The 14623-nt window shown below is 38.8% G+C and overlaps 1 protein-coding gene across 5 annotated transcripts in view; it reads right to left on the reverse strand.

The window, feature by feature from the left end:
• Positions 1-7707: 7707 nt before the first annotated feature.
• Positions 7708-14623, reverse strand: part of tbc1d4 (TBC1 domain family, member 4) — a 41661-nt gene continuing 34745 nt past the window's right edge. For all 5 annotated transcript variants that reach the window (XM_036580921.1, XM_036581063.1, XM_036580995.1 and 2 more), the window contains 4 exons: positions 14275-14434; positions 12937-13106; positions 11505-11681; positions 7708-9791 (listed from right to left, as the gene is read on the reverse strand). In XM_036580921.1, coding sequence (XP_036436814.1) covers positions 9561-9791; positions 11505-11681; positions 12937-13106; positions 14275-14434 — 738 coding nt within the window. In that variant the 3' untranslated portion in view covers positions 7708-9560. The remainder of the gene's footprint in view (positions 9792-11504; positions 11682-12936; positions 13107-14274; positions 14435-14623) is intronic.

The following is a 14623-nucleotide window of genomic DNA, read 5'->3' on the forward strand; positions in this document are numbered from 1 at the left end:
GGTTTTGAACATAACCTATTACTATCTATAAAAATGGGGAAAAGTAAAGAGTTAATTCCATGAAAAGAGTGCCATTGAGTCCACATTACATTTACATATATAGCCAGCCTACAGCATTTTAGCCCCACCCATTTCAGGAAAAGGACACTGTGTAACATACTGCTATCTATGAAAATGGAGTGCCACTTGAGTCCACAATGTTTAATTTACAAACATTTACATATGCATCCAGTCTACGGCATTTTAGCTCCACCCATTCATGTTGAAGTTATAAGCAATGTTTCAGCCCAGACTGCTGTATTTGAGCCACAATAAATGGCAGCCAATCTGAACAGATAAACAGATAAAAATTCATGCTTCAAAAAGGCTGCTACTGCTGTTTCAGCTGTGCAACATTTTATAAGACTAGAGTGTCAGAAAAAGAGTGTCTAATGTGAAATAGTCTTCATAAAGAAGACTATTTCACATTACTTAATGTGGTTTGCGGCAAGTGTGATGATTTAGGAATTAAGTTTTCACTGCTAACCTGTTGTTGACAAGCTTCCATTGCTTTTTAGCCACATTCGCCTCTTAGCTCTAAGGCAAATCCAAAAGAAAAAAGTAAACTTTAAATGACTGATCGACAACCTTTGGGATAAACACAGAAGTTCATGCTTTCTCCAACTGTAGAAATGTGAACATATCCATTCAAACTGGTCCTGCATGCTTATATAAGCTTAAGAAGCCAGACTGAGAATTATATAGGCCTTATAGGACTCATTACAACAACATACTTCAGCTTATACGCAAGGTACTGCATTGCTGAGGGCGAGCCTTTGGTTTCCTTTTTCCAACTGTTCTCGCTCTCTGCAGTAGATACCAGTCTTCTCTGCCACAAGCCATGCAGTGAGAATCACCTTATAAGGCAGGAGGGAAACTTCCCTCCCTCCACAGCCATCTAACCTCACCAGCACCGCCTGCCAGATTCTAAGTCTAGCTTCATGACGGTGACCCTGAACCAGCCCTGCCCTCAAACACAGGTTTATAACTGCTGGGAGCAAGCTGTGTCCAGGTAAAGGCTGAGTGGGAACCAGAAGGCTAAAGCAATACAGGAGAATAAGATAAGCAAGAGAACACAAAAAGATGCAGAAAGGTTTGAGCACTTCTTGTTGTTCCTTATGTGTAATGTGGAAGTAGCTTAGAGCATTTCTCAATTAATCTCTATCATTATCACAATAATATATTTATTTATTTATATTGGACACCATTTGAAAATGCCAGCAGCTCTTTAAATCATGTGGACATTTTATAATGAATGGCCAATAGAAATGGTCTAAATGTGCTTGGAATGCAGTCCTGTTACATTAATATACATGAAATTAAAAAAGGCTTTTGCCTTTACCTATAAAGTTGCCACTTTGGTTATTATTTTTCTTATGACAGCCACAAAAACAAAATGAAAAATGGAAAATCTATCAAATATATATCATACATCATACATTCTTCTTGAACTTCTTGAAGGGTTTATGTACCAAAAACGGTCATTTTTACTTGACCATTTCCAATCTCTTTTTATCCCCTAGAACAGAACAGGCTGTTTTGCTACTGTGCCTTTAAGACTGGTTTTATTTTCATGCAACTTTAGTTAATTAGATTCTTGCTTCTAACCATACCATGGTTCTAACCATTGCCACACCTGCTCCAGCTAATCAACATCTTCCCAAGTTCATGATTGGCTGGAGCAGATGTATAAGAGTTAAGTAAGGGACAGAGCAGATTATTGGAGACAGGTTAGAAGGAAGGTATCTCTTCAGAACAAGGGATGGAGACCACTGATGTAAAGCCTCCTGCAACTCACACGAAACTCAGTCGCAACAGTGGCATGTGTCTTAACTTTGTAAAACAATTTCATGAAAGTATCAATCAAAACAGCAAAATTACATTGCATGATCACGTCAACTGACGTACTTTAAAATGACCATCAATGTACAAGAAAGTAAAACAAATGATTTTTATTTGTAATATATATAAAATATATATGAGAGTTAAAAGAGACAGATGAAAGATATATATAGGTATAGAAAGAAATAACAGCTGGAAAATATATACTTAAATGATAAAATTGCTGCAAACGTAATTGCATGTCATAAATAAGTATGATATGGCGTATCAAAAAATACATCTAGAAGAGTAATCGAATATGTCGAGTGCAACTTTTCCTGTTTTTGAATTGCTCCATGTTACTGTCAAGTTGCACAGAAATTATGCTGCAGGCAACTCAACCTGCAACTAGTTGCATGAAAGTTTCACTGTGTAAAACCAGTGTAAGACTGAATCTGTAAATTCTTCGTTCTAATTGGCTGCCCTTCTATTACACCTCATTGACAAAGCAGTCTGGGCTGAAACCCTTTTTATAACTTCAGCGTTAAAGGGTGGGGCCAAACTACTGTAGGATGAATAGGCGGAATGTGCTGGTTTTTGTGACATCACAAAAACAATGAATTCAAAACAGGCTGTTTTTTGCAACTTAGTTGACTGCATGGACAGGACAGTGAATGGTAACAATGTTTACACACTACATCAACTTTTACTTTAAGGAAAAAAAAAAAGAGAAACATTTGAGAAAAAATTGTTTTTTCATGATATGGGCCCTTTAAAAACATCCATACAGGGAAATCATATCCTTCACAAGACTGCACAGTCTACAGTGTTCCCAAGCACTCTCCTGGCCTTTGACATAAGCCACTCCATTGTATATTTCCATGGTGGGGAGTGAAGACGTGGTACAAAACAAACAGCAGTGATAAGGCTGTGCAGAGGAAGCGTTGTGTACGGCAATCCTTCCAGCATCCATCCAGGCATTCCCTTCCGCAGGAAGCGCCCTCGCTCGGGAATATGCAGGGAATGTAACCTTTTGTTTAGAGTACGATATGCGCCGGGATGCTGCCTGCCGAGCGGCTCTTTGCGGGCTTTCGCCAATAAAAAAGAGGCTTATCTAAACAGAAGGGTGAGCAGCACATTGTCTCCAGATCTCAGGGCAGGCCTAATGATTCACACGCCTCAACTCCCTGCAGTAAAATCAGCCGTTATTTTCCATCCGCCTCTGAGACAACAGCCCTCCACCTTCTCAACCAAACTCCAACCTGTGACAGCTCAGCGTGCTCATAAATCTATACTTATGAAAGCACTTACGCTTTTTTTCGTGTATCAGAGCATATTCATCTGAGAACCACAAAACACTCCCTGGTCAGCCCATATGCGCTACACAATTGTTCATACCCCAAACTCATGATCTCATTGTGACACCACCTGCAATAATGTAAATCACAACAACACAAAGACAGACATGATCCTTTTTAACCATATAATCATACTCAAACCTTGCACAGTGCACAGCGTTCACCTAAGCTGACACTGGTAATGATGGTGATTTGATACAGGCTACAGTGTTTCACAACAACCCTGGCAGAATAAACTGCTCTTATTGCTGTGTCACTGTGATAAAGAAATGTCAATGACGAAAAGCCAAAGGCCTAAATATTTCCACCCAATGAAGTTATCACAAAGACTACAGCTCCTGCATGAACATCGCAGGATCAATCCTAGCCATTGATGATATTGAAAAGATCAATCATTGTAGGCTAGAGCTACACTATGTAAGATTTAAGGATTTGGAGACCTCTCTGGTGGAAATATGTAACTGCATGCAATGTGCAGAAGATCATTTTGTAATGTGGGTTGTGCTTCGGAGTCCTTCTGATGATTGAGAGCGTGTTGGAAAAAGTTTTCAAAAGACGTGTCTTCTGAGGATGTAAGTGAATTATCTACTATTGTCATCATTCCGCTATTCTTCCTGGGGTCCATTAGACATACCATATGATACCATAGCATGTGATGTTAATACGTAAAAGCATATGATGTGGTCTGAAAAAAAAATCGACACCTCCGAATTTTTAAATTATTATTACAAGATTTACAGGTTGACTCGCAGCAGCACACACACACCATATTTTAGCAATACTCAGTAATGCTACTACTGCTCAAAAATCAGGGTAGGGTAACTTGGAGGAAAGAAGCCTCATCCCTCATTATTTTCTCTCATGTTCAAAAATGATCAAATGATGCAGCCAAATCTAATGTCAACATATTGACTGAATGGCTATAAACGGATCTAATTCATCTTTGTCATCTGATAATAGTGATCTCTGCATTTATATAAAATTGGACGAGAAAAGTTTTTAAAAATATGTGCATGGGGGCTGTAGAGAGAGCAATACATGCAGCTTTGAGAAGGGAACAAAAATTCCCCCCAAGACAAAAGTCAAAAGGCCCTCTTTAGCATACTGCCATAAATATATTACATAGATTTTCTTCACAAATACAAACTTGTTTACTGGAGCTTCACTGGCAAGCAGCTACTAGCTTTACATGCTACCTACAGATTGTTAGCTAGTATTGGGCAAAAATTTTAGCTGTCTTGTGGGAAATGAGTTTTACAGACTTTTTCATCATATGCACTAATTACTTGCACTTATCCATTAAATGCTACAGCTTAGTTTGTAGTGTTACTGTTGCATTATATTAATGTAATGATAAAGTCCTGTGACTACTTCATTGGTCAAATTAAGGCTCAACCAGAAGTGCATATACTTCACATTTAGCAAGCACAGAGTATTTAACATAGACAGGGGCTGTGCCAGTCCTCTATGCATGAACCTGTAAAGCAACAAAACTAACAGCCTTTTCTGAACACCACCATTACACTCCCAGGCAACCAGTTTTCCATTTTTTTAATATTATTTTGATTTTCAAAGACATTTTCCAAACTTTGGCAAATAACTAAGGGGTTGAAGTATGAAAACAGAGTGAAGGACATTCTTAACAGAAGATGGACATCTTGACTGTTTATGCGATGCACGAAGTCCATGACCCTCTAACAGACAAGTGGATAGAGTGTGCTGATTGTACTGTAATGGTAATCAAAGAATAAACACGAAACAGTGCAAACAGTGATGCTGTAACACATACACCAACTAGACTGAGAGGAAAAAAGACCATAATATGGACCTTCACACTGTGATTATGTATCAAGTTTTATGAAAAACAAAAACAGAGATTGTATTCTGGCACCGTCTTTACAAAGCAACAGAAAGCATGACTTAACACGTCAGTGCACCACTGCGGCTCATGGCTGTGATGAACTCTATTCAACATGAACGTTATGCTAGTTTAATTAGCATACATACTTCATTGCCTATATGAAGTAACACTTCACACATTTACAGAAAGAGCAGAAATGTATGGACTGGTTAAAACAGGAATTCCACAGATTTTTTCCACAATTTTTTTTCTCATGGTTCTGCATGGTTAAGATGTATTCAAGAGCTGCTCTCTCCCAGAGAAACTTAAGTCAGAATTGGTCACAGTGGTGGTGATGGGAACCAGACGTCTAAAGGTTTAATGCCTCTAAAAGCTTCTTCACCCAAAGCTAATACATGAAATGGTTACGAATACGCTGCATAATGTCTGAAACATTGTTTTATGATAATTTTGTAAGAAATGTTTGGCCTAAAATATAGTTTTTAAAATATAGTTTTAAAAGGTAGAGAAGCACAAGGAGGACCTAAGGCAAAATATTCCCCAAAGAAAACACTATTTTACCATTATCTACATATTGTCACTGCCCAAAAAAGTATCTGCATTCTTTGATTTTTTTTTCTTTGGGTACAGAAGTGTTCTTTACACTGTATGAAAATTTTATGATGATTGGACCAATAGAAATGCTCCAAAATTGCTGCATATTAACTTATATTAAAAGTAAAGAACATTTTTGTCCTCTTGTATAAAGTTACCATTTTGGAGATACTTATTTTTCTTTGGACACCAACAATATTGGAAACTAGAAGAAACAAGCAGGTTCAGTAGTCGTTTTGAATACTAAATAAAAGCACTATATCTGAGTTGTAGAGATATCGCGACCTCTGGTTTCTATCATCTCCACTGCAAAGTAGAGTCGGTAAGTTTCTCTATACTGCACAATTAAACATCCATTTAATCCACTCTGAATAACACTGTTTACATCTCAAAGATTGTAATATGCAGAATTCTTTGACAATCTGAGGATTTTTCCCCTTTAACACAGTTTTGCGCACCCTCACACAGTGGTACTGGTATGGACAGACTGACACAGGACAGAATGCCCATGTTTGCTGTAGGTTCATGTTGAAATTTGCAATGAATCACAATAACAACAACTAAGCCCTTGATTAAAGGACAACTGTGACATTTGGGCAAACACGCATCACTTGGATAACCTACAGTAAATGCGAGGAGACATTTCTGGATTGAAATGAATCTTTCTATGAGAAATGTGGAGACACAGAATGTCTTACCAGCTGTTTAGAACAGCAGCCAAGGGTACCAGAGGGATTCCAAAACAAAGACTCAAAATTGCATCAAAATTGCGTTAATCTTTCCGGGTGGAATTATTTGCTATCAATATGGTAACAAGTGGCTCTGAAAGCCATCAAGTTAAAAGTGTCATTGCAATTACCTTCTGTAATGCGTTTTAAATTCTCCCCTCACCAGAGCACCTCCTTGATTGTGCGCCAGTTTGCTCCCGTAAGCTGAACTGAGAGCAGTGTTGCCTGTTCCTTAGCAATTAAGATAGAGCTGATATATAATCTAATATCAGTATAAGAGGCAACTTCTGTTCCAAGCTTCAAAGGATGAAGTGGAGCTAACTGTTTCTAGTCTTTTACGTCAGACCACTGAACAAAGGTAACAACTGTAATACCTCTGAGCGTTTAAAGCACAAAAACGTCACTGCTGACACTTCTATTTCAAACGAAAACAGACAAAGAAAAAAGTTTTACAACATTCTCAAAGGATATGTAGCTCTTCCTGTGTAGTTTCTTTAGAATCACAGAAATACATAAGTAACCCACCTGCAACATTTCAGTTCTATGGCAGCAACAATGGAAGCAACTCTACCTCCAAAAATGACTGAAGGTAAAAGCATATTGGACAGTTGCATGAGAAAAGCATCTCAGCTGCCAACACAGCCTGGACAGCTTCAGCCAACTGTTCATACAACTGATAGTAAAAGATGACATATGAAGTATATTCGGTCCTGTGAAACTGTCAAGTGGAGGTGAGTTTAGATCAAGTCTTATAACTGATATCTAAAAAAGGTATCAGTTATAAGTTACATCACAATAAACAATATCTTGGCACCTTAAATCTAGTCATCATCATCATCGTAATCATCATCATCATCATGTTAAACCACTTAATCCAGATAGGTTCGAGGTTGCAGGAGGTGCTGGAACCTATTCCAGTGGTCCTTGGGCGGAAGGCACATAGTCAACATACCTAATATTTTCATTATGAGATGGCTGTTAGAGATTATAAGATTACTTAACTTATTTCTAGATGTCTTACATGCTTTAAGTAATTTTACCTACAGAAATATTCTTATTTTATTGCATGTTTCGGGATATAATGCAGTCAATTTTGTTTAATACAAGAAATAATGCTGGAACTCAGCAAAACCAAAAGAATACCAATAGAATGAGAATGTCTATCAATAAAATGACTAAAAACAAGTAAAAATGTCTAGAAATAAGTTAAATAATCCCAAAATGAGAAATATCAGACATATTGACCAGATTGAAGACAATTTCACTTGTCTTTGTTTTGCAATGTATGAAACGGAAATCTTACAAATCAATCAGTGAGTGTTTTATCAGACATTCACATACTATTCAGTGCATCATCACTTAGAGAGATATACACCATGATTCATTTTCATTTGTACATGAACAGCACTATGCAACATTTTCACCTCTTGCTCAACAGTTGCACATGAATGGTTCTCTGCTGGTCATCCAGCTGAACCAGCCTTATGAAAACATTAGAATAAAGAGTATCCTGCACGTTTGACCTTAGTAAACCTGCATATTGCTTCAGCGAGTCACTTTGGAAAACACATTTACCAAGCTGAAGTACCAGCATACAAATGAACTTATCACACTCCACACCTAGAACCGTTAAGTAATGTTCATTCCTCTTAATATTTTATGAAAATTTAATAGAAAAAAAGTCTGCTCATCACACCCTTTAGGGCAGAGGGAATGGGGGGAGCTTTACACAGATTCACTCGATCCATGTTAAATAGCTGCACTCCACTGACACGGTGGCAGCTGGAGGGTCCTTCTCTGAGACAAGCTGCATACTGAAGTACTTTATCAACAGGGAAAAAAAACAAGATTTTTTGCAAATTAAGGGCACGACATTTTGCATAGCTACAACAGCTATCGAGCATTCATTAACAATGCGTGACATCGACATAAATCATTTATAAGGCTTCACTGACAGATTACTTCAGAAGCATGAGGCTTTTCAGCAACTAAGACACTGAGGAGAGTTACGAGAAGTCATGCACTCTGCACGCACACATGATGCTAAACATAATATTTGTGCAAATGTCAAGTACAATTTTGGAGTTTGGATTTACACATAACACAAGACAAAATTCATTCGTGGACACAGAAACAAGCTTTTGGACGGTTTTTGAGTTGTCAGAATAGGTGGTTTTGTTTCTGTGTTTCTATAGCCATAACTGTAGGACTTCTTTATGAAATACTCTCAGACGGTGAATCGCACTATGCAACTAGCACACCAGCAGACTCACTTTTTGTCCCTTTGACACGACTGATTTGTACATTCAGTAACAGGTGAACTGCCAGAGAGGCGTAGGAGTTTGGAGAGCAGGTTAAATTTGGATGACACTGGTAAGTCAGAGCGGAAACTCAGAGGCAGTTTCATTTCCTGCTTGAACTTTGGGTTAAGCTCTTTGAGCACAGTTGTCAATCTGATAGGCTAAATATTTTGGTTTCTCTCGGTTGATTGAGTCACTGTCCCTTTTGTTGTGTTCCATCAGCTTTTTACAAGCTCTTTAGTGAGCGCAAAGAAAAAAAAAAAATGTTTCTGCCTGCCGCTCCCAAAACGTACACCGACATCAAGGCAGCGTTCCACAATATGCACACCGCCATGAGTCACGCTGTTCTTTGGAAAGAAAATACATTCGTATTGTTTTCAAGTATTTTCAACACAAGCTGACATCACAGCAAAGCTGCACGTTTACGCAGAGGCCACCATCCTACATTAAACCTGCAGTGAATAAAGCATAGTGGACTGGAGCAAATCTGACATAAGCAGGCCTTCTTATTTCTCACTCTCGTTTCCTTAGGGGCATTTTTCATGGCACTGGAAGTATATATACTCCATATACTTGTTTGACAAGGACTGAATCAATTGCAGAAGGCTACACATTCTGGTTACACTCCCTCTCCAGAAACACCCTCTGACCAAAGCTGTGGTCATAGCAGTAGGTGTCTAAAGTTCCACAGTCTATATGGATGCATCAGCCCCTAAATGCTATGATGGTGAACGATTGAGAGATGTATGTTGGGAAGACTGCATAGCTCCACCTGGTAATCATCTCAAACCTTCAGTTTTCCTCCATCAATGGATTTGACATCCAAGTCTGCAAGTTCCTCATTATCGCACAGGCCAAATCACGGTTTATTGCTGGCTGCTTTGGTTTTGCTGTTACTGCTGGACTTCAGTTGGGTCATCTCAACATCCGTGGCGGCATCTTGAGGGAGGCTGCTGCGCATGCGCTCGACGGTCTTCTGGTAGGAAGCCTTCTCTTGCTCCAGCGAGCGGATCAGGTGCTTCATCTGACTCTCGCGGGCCAGAAAGCTCTCCACACTGCTCTCCAAACTCTGGATCTTCACCCGCGCAGCCTGCCACAAACATCAAGTATTAGAAATACTTATCAGGGAACGAAAATGGACAATGTTTTTCACAGAGCGCTAACGAAAACCAAATCACTTTTAACTTCCAAAATTAAAGCTTCATTTAAAATGTGCTAGATAAATAGATTAGCCTATTATCTTGCTCCATTTACTCTTATTGTTAGTGTTGGGGGTGATCTTGTACAAAATAATGCATTACAGTGACCTGATTGCTGTGTCCTGTAACAAAGTAGTAACTAACACATTACTGTTAAGTTTTTGTAATCACTGCAGTTACTGTCTTTATACGAATTACGTTACTTACATGTTTCTAACAAGGCAATATTAATTACGTGTGATGCACTGAAATCATAAATTTCCTCTATATAGATTATTGGTGTCTGTCCTGGTGATTATGTGCCTTTGTGAATGTGAGCAGCGCAGCAGGACACTGTGAACTTTAGTTATCTGTCTAAAAATTGATGAATACCTAATTGATGAAAATCATAATTTTAATCAAACACAACTCACTATGTCTGGTAAAATGGCAGGGATAGTGACAGGCCTTTGAAATGATATTTACTGTGATTGACTATTTTTTTCCAAAGGACAGAAATTTGTTTTGGTTTCAGAGAGTAACACAGGAGTAAAGTAATGAGAAATTAGATTACTTTTTACAGTAATCTAATAGGTTAAGAACGTAACAGGTAAAGTAATCCCATTACAGTCTGAGAGATGTAAGTGGTAACTTGCAATGTATTAATTTTTCATTACCCCTACACTGTTTGTTGAGTAAATGCAACACTGATTGACTTCATATTGCTATTTTTAACAAGTGGCTTTTAAGAAGGATTTTCTTCTTAGGAACTGTTGGTGAATGAGGCCCTATGTTATCAGCTAGTTAACCAGATTTCAAAATAAAATAAAGCTTCACCTGCTTTTGTTGCCTATTTCAATCACATTCTGTGAAAAAGCACTTCAGTCTCAAGATAACTGTATGTCCCTACGTTAATTACTATTATTGGACTATCTGCAGGTCTGTCTGTAGTCAGTTGGAGACACTTGAGACTCATGTTCGTTAGCAACCACAGGGTGGAGAGAATGAGACATTAAGATGGATGGTGTCTGGCTGAAGACTGATTCTTTTATTAAGATCATCTGTCACGGTTTCTCTTTTAGTGGGTAAATCGAAGCTCTATACTGTTCAGTGACACTTTGCCATTCTGTTATAAATTCTGATCCATAGCACCATTTCTTGTCTTTAGTTCTTCACAACTAACAGTGAAAAACAAAACCCAAGTCTCAAGTAGCTACACATAAATTTAGGAGATCTCAAGCTGCTTCTTAAAACCTGGCCAAAAGAATGGAACAAAAATAGACCACCATATCTGCGAGTGAGTATATCTGCAAGGGTTCCCAAAAGTCTGGCTCAAGAGAAGAATCTTTGGCAGAACATGCCTTGGCAGTGACGTTTGAATTGTGTTTCTTTGTTTTGAAGAACTCAGCGAGGAGTTGTGTAATGCTGCCACCTACTGGCAAACAGGATACACACACAATGGCTCTATGATTCCTATACAACATTTCTACGATAAAATGCTCTGTAATAATTTCACGTACTTATTTTTTAAAAAGTTATCACATAGATGAATTAGTTATAGATGATTTTTTCAATATATTTAATAAAAATAATCAAAAAATCTGGGTTAAAAAAAAAATACACACCTGCAGTTTCTCCAGCAGCTCCATATTTTGCTTCTTTAGCTGGGCATTGGTCTTCTCTAGCTTGTCCAATCTGTCTGAGTCCTCTGAAACTGGAGGGCCATCCATCATCTCGTCCTGTAGAACATGGTACTCCACCTCATAGGCATGCAGCTGCTTGGAGATGTCCATCTCTAAAGCCTGACAAACAACAGAGCACTCTGGCCATTACACAGATTTCCCTCAGGGATCAATAAAGTATATCTGCATACTATGAGCGATGAAAGACAATCACTCTGAGGAGACCACTTTGTAGAATCCCATGGAATTTGGGAAGTTCAAGACAAAACAAACCTCATGGTCAGAAGAAGAGTGTGCAGTAAAGTGAGAGAGAACTAATAGTTCCTGTTATCAGTTTAGACGTGGCTTCCATTATATGAGTGACACATAATAGGAAATACCTCTGGATTACCTTAAAGCCACTCTATGGTCATATTTGTTCAGCAAACAGTCACATGGTATTGTAATCTTATTCCTGTGACAAAATGCTGTTGGCAGGGTGTGGTTTTCTGATTTAAGCCATATTTGAGCTGAATAATTAATAACCTGAAAAAGGTACTATAACTTAACTGAGTACCAGTGTGATCCAGGAATTTAATTTAGGACAGACAAATCATGCGGTATGTTATTGTTTTTTACTTTTTAAGAGTGCTGCTTGTGTGAGCTTCTGTGCCTAATTTGGGCTATCTGTGGTAATTTGGGGAAATTCTGCAGGATACTTTATCTTATACAAATTGGCCAGAAAAATCCCTTACAATTTACCTTACAGAACCTCCCTTGATAAAACTACTCTAACTCCAATAGTGCTTTGCTGTTTCACAGGATTTATTGCTTAGCCAGCTAACTTTAAACTTAGTTCAGAGGTGGATCCCTCCGATTAAATTTTTCACAAATTGCTGCATGTCATCATCTATTAATTTCTTTTATAGTACACATAAAATGAAGACATTAAGATCAATCACATTAAAAATGACACTTTTCAGTGGAGGACAAGAAAATCAAATTACTAAACAGGAAGAATATAAGCTAAAGCAATGGCCAAAAAGCAACCCTGTTAACACATGGGCAGCACAACAACATTACTTTCTGTTGTTAGAATTCCTTTTTTTCATATTTATGTCATATCAGTACTTGGTCCCCCACTCAAAACTTCCCTCCCTCGACTCTTAATGCAACTGATTGTTCACCGAAACATTCATGCTTCTATGTGCATGCACATGGAGATTAATCATAGCTAATCCAGGGTGCACAGAGAAAGCTGTTAACCACCATTGCAAAATGAATTAACCGCAGCTGCAAGGTTGTTAGGCTTCGTAAAGCTGAAACATTAGTCAGGAACACTAACTCAGTCAAACATGCTTTGCGATACTGGCCCCAGTTCTCAAAGGCTTTCTACCTTAGTGATTGTCTCTTCCATCTGGTTCTGTGTGAGGGTGGGGATGGTGGTTTTAAGGTAGTCAACGATGCTCTCAAAGCTGTCACACTCCAGTATCTCTCCTTCGTGGCTGCTCAGAAGACAAAGGGCCACCTTGAAGATCACCTCCGTGCCCTGGACAAACAGGAGGTCTACCAAACACAGCCCATATATATTCATGAGAAACATTCAGACAGTAATGAGTAGCCATAAACATAGCATACCTGGCTACAGGACATACAGGACGTTTTTATCAACACGATTATTCTTATCAATACCGCTTATCAATTCAGTACTTCACAGATACGCTGCTTAGATTCATTATTATTTGTTTCACTCTCTATGCCATAAGTGAATGTGGTTCCTTACCTTGTTCTGTGAGTGTGTATGTACACAATACTGTGCAAAAGTTAGACACCACCCTTCTTTTATTTAATTTCCAGTCAAAAGGACATAAAGTGTCAAGAAAAAAAAAGCAGAAAACATACTTAACAGAGAAATACACAGACGTCTCAACAACTAAATATAATTTCAAATTTTTCATTATTTAGTGTATCCACTCTTTGCCTTCATTACAGCTTCCATTTATTTATGAAGACTTCAGCTTTTCAAAGAATTATGCAAGGACATCTCTGAAGTTCACTCTTAGAAGTTGGTTGTGTTTTCTGCTTCTCACAATCCAAGTAAACAAAAACTTATTCTATAATATTGAGATCTGGACTCTGGAATGGTCAGTCCATTGTTCGGATAACACCAGCAGCTTCTGGGTTTTCTTATATTTTTGTCTACTTCCTTTCTTTACAGCCACACATCCTTTCAGACTCATAGTGCTGTGTTGGCTTCTTATTTTTACTTCGTTTTGACTTTCAAATTCGTTGTACAGTTGGGTCATCTTATATCTAATTCCCTAATTCTCCTCAGAGATATGTCTCCTGAAAAATGAATAACTTGTACAGAATATTGGTTTGAACTTTCAATAAATTCAATAAATGAAGTGTGGTCTCTTATGGCTCCACAGTACTGTATGCGTGAGCGAGTAAGCACAGCCCCACCCCTCAGACAGTTGCGACATTTCCTTAAATTCTCCAGCACTGATTTCCGTACATTCGTCCAGCACTGACAGTAGAACGAACCATTTACATTGGACCACAGCAATCCAGTTTTCTACTGATTTATGACCTGGTCCCATTTAGAGTCTGGTTTCAGGTGTCACCCCTACTGACTGCACTTTAATTCAGTATTCTTTACACCTGATTGTGAACACTAAAAGATTTAATGTGCACTGTATACATCGCTCAAGCTGCAAGCAGGCTCACATACCGAAGATGCGGGAGACAAAGCCCAGAGGGAACTGCGAGGCGTAGAGCGTGAGGAACCAGGGCGCGGCGTACAGGCTTGGGCTGATCTCGTGCTCCTCCAGGTGTGAGTACAGGCCACGGTGGTAATCATGCAGCAGCCGTGACAACTGGTACATCTGGATCTACAAAGAGAGAGAGAGGGAGAGTGTGGGTGCACCCACACTAAGCATGGTGAGCTCTGTCCAGGAGGAGCAGGCGAAGGCCGCTTATGCTGCTGGCTCTGTCGCCAGCCTGGAGGATTAAACATTAGCGCAGCTGATGAATAACCAGAGAGGAACAGCTGAAGACGGAAGGCTAACAGAGGAATCAGT

The sequence above is a fragment of the Colossoma macropomum genome, unplaced genomic scaffold (assembly GCF_904425465.1).
Source record: "Colossoma macropomum unplaced genomic scaffold, Colossoma_macropomum, whole genome shotgun sequence".
Classification (NCBI taxonomy): Eukaryota; Metazoa; Chordata; class Actinopteri; order Characiformes; family Serrasalmidae; genus Colossoma; species Colossoma macropomum.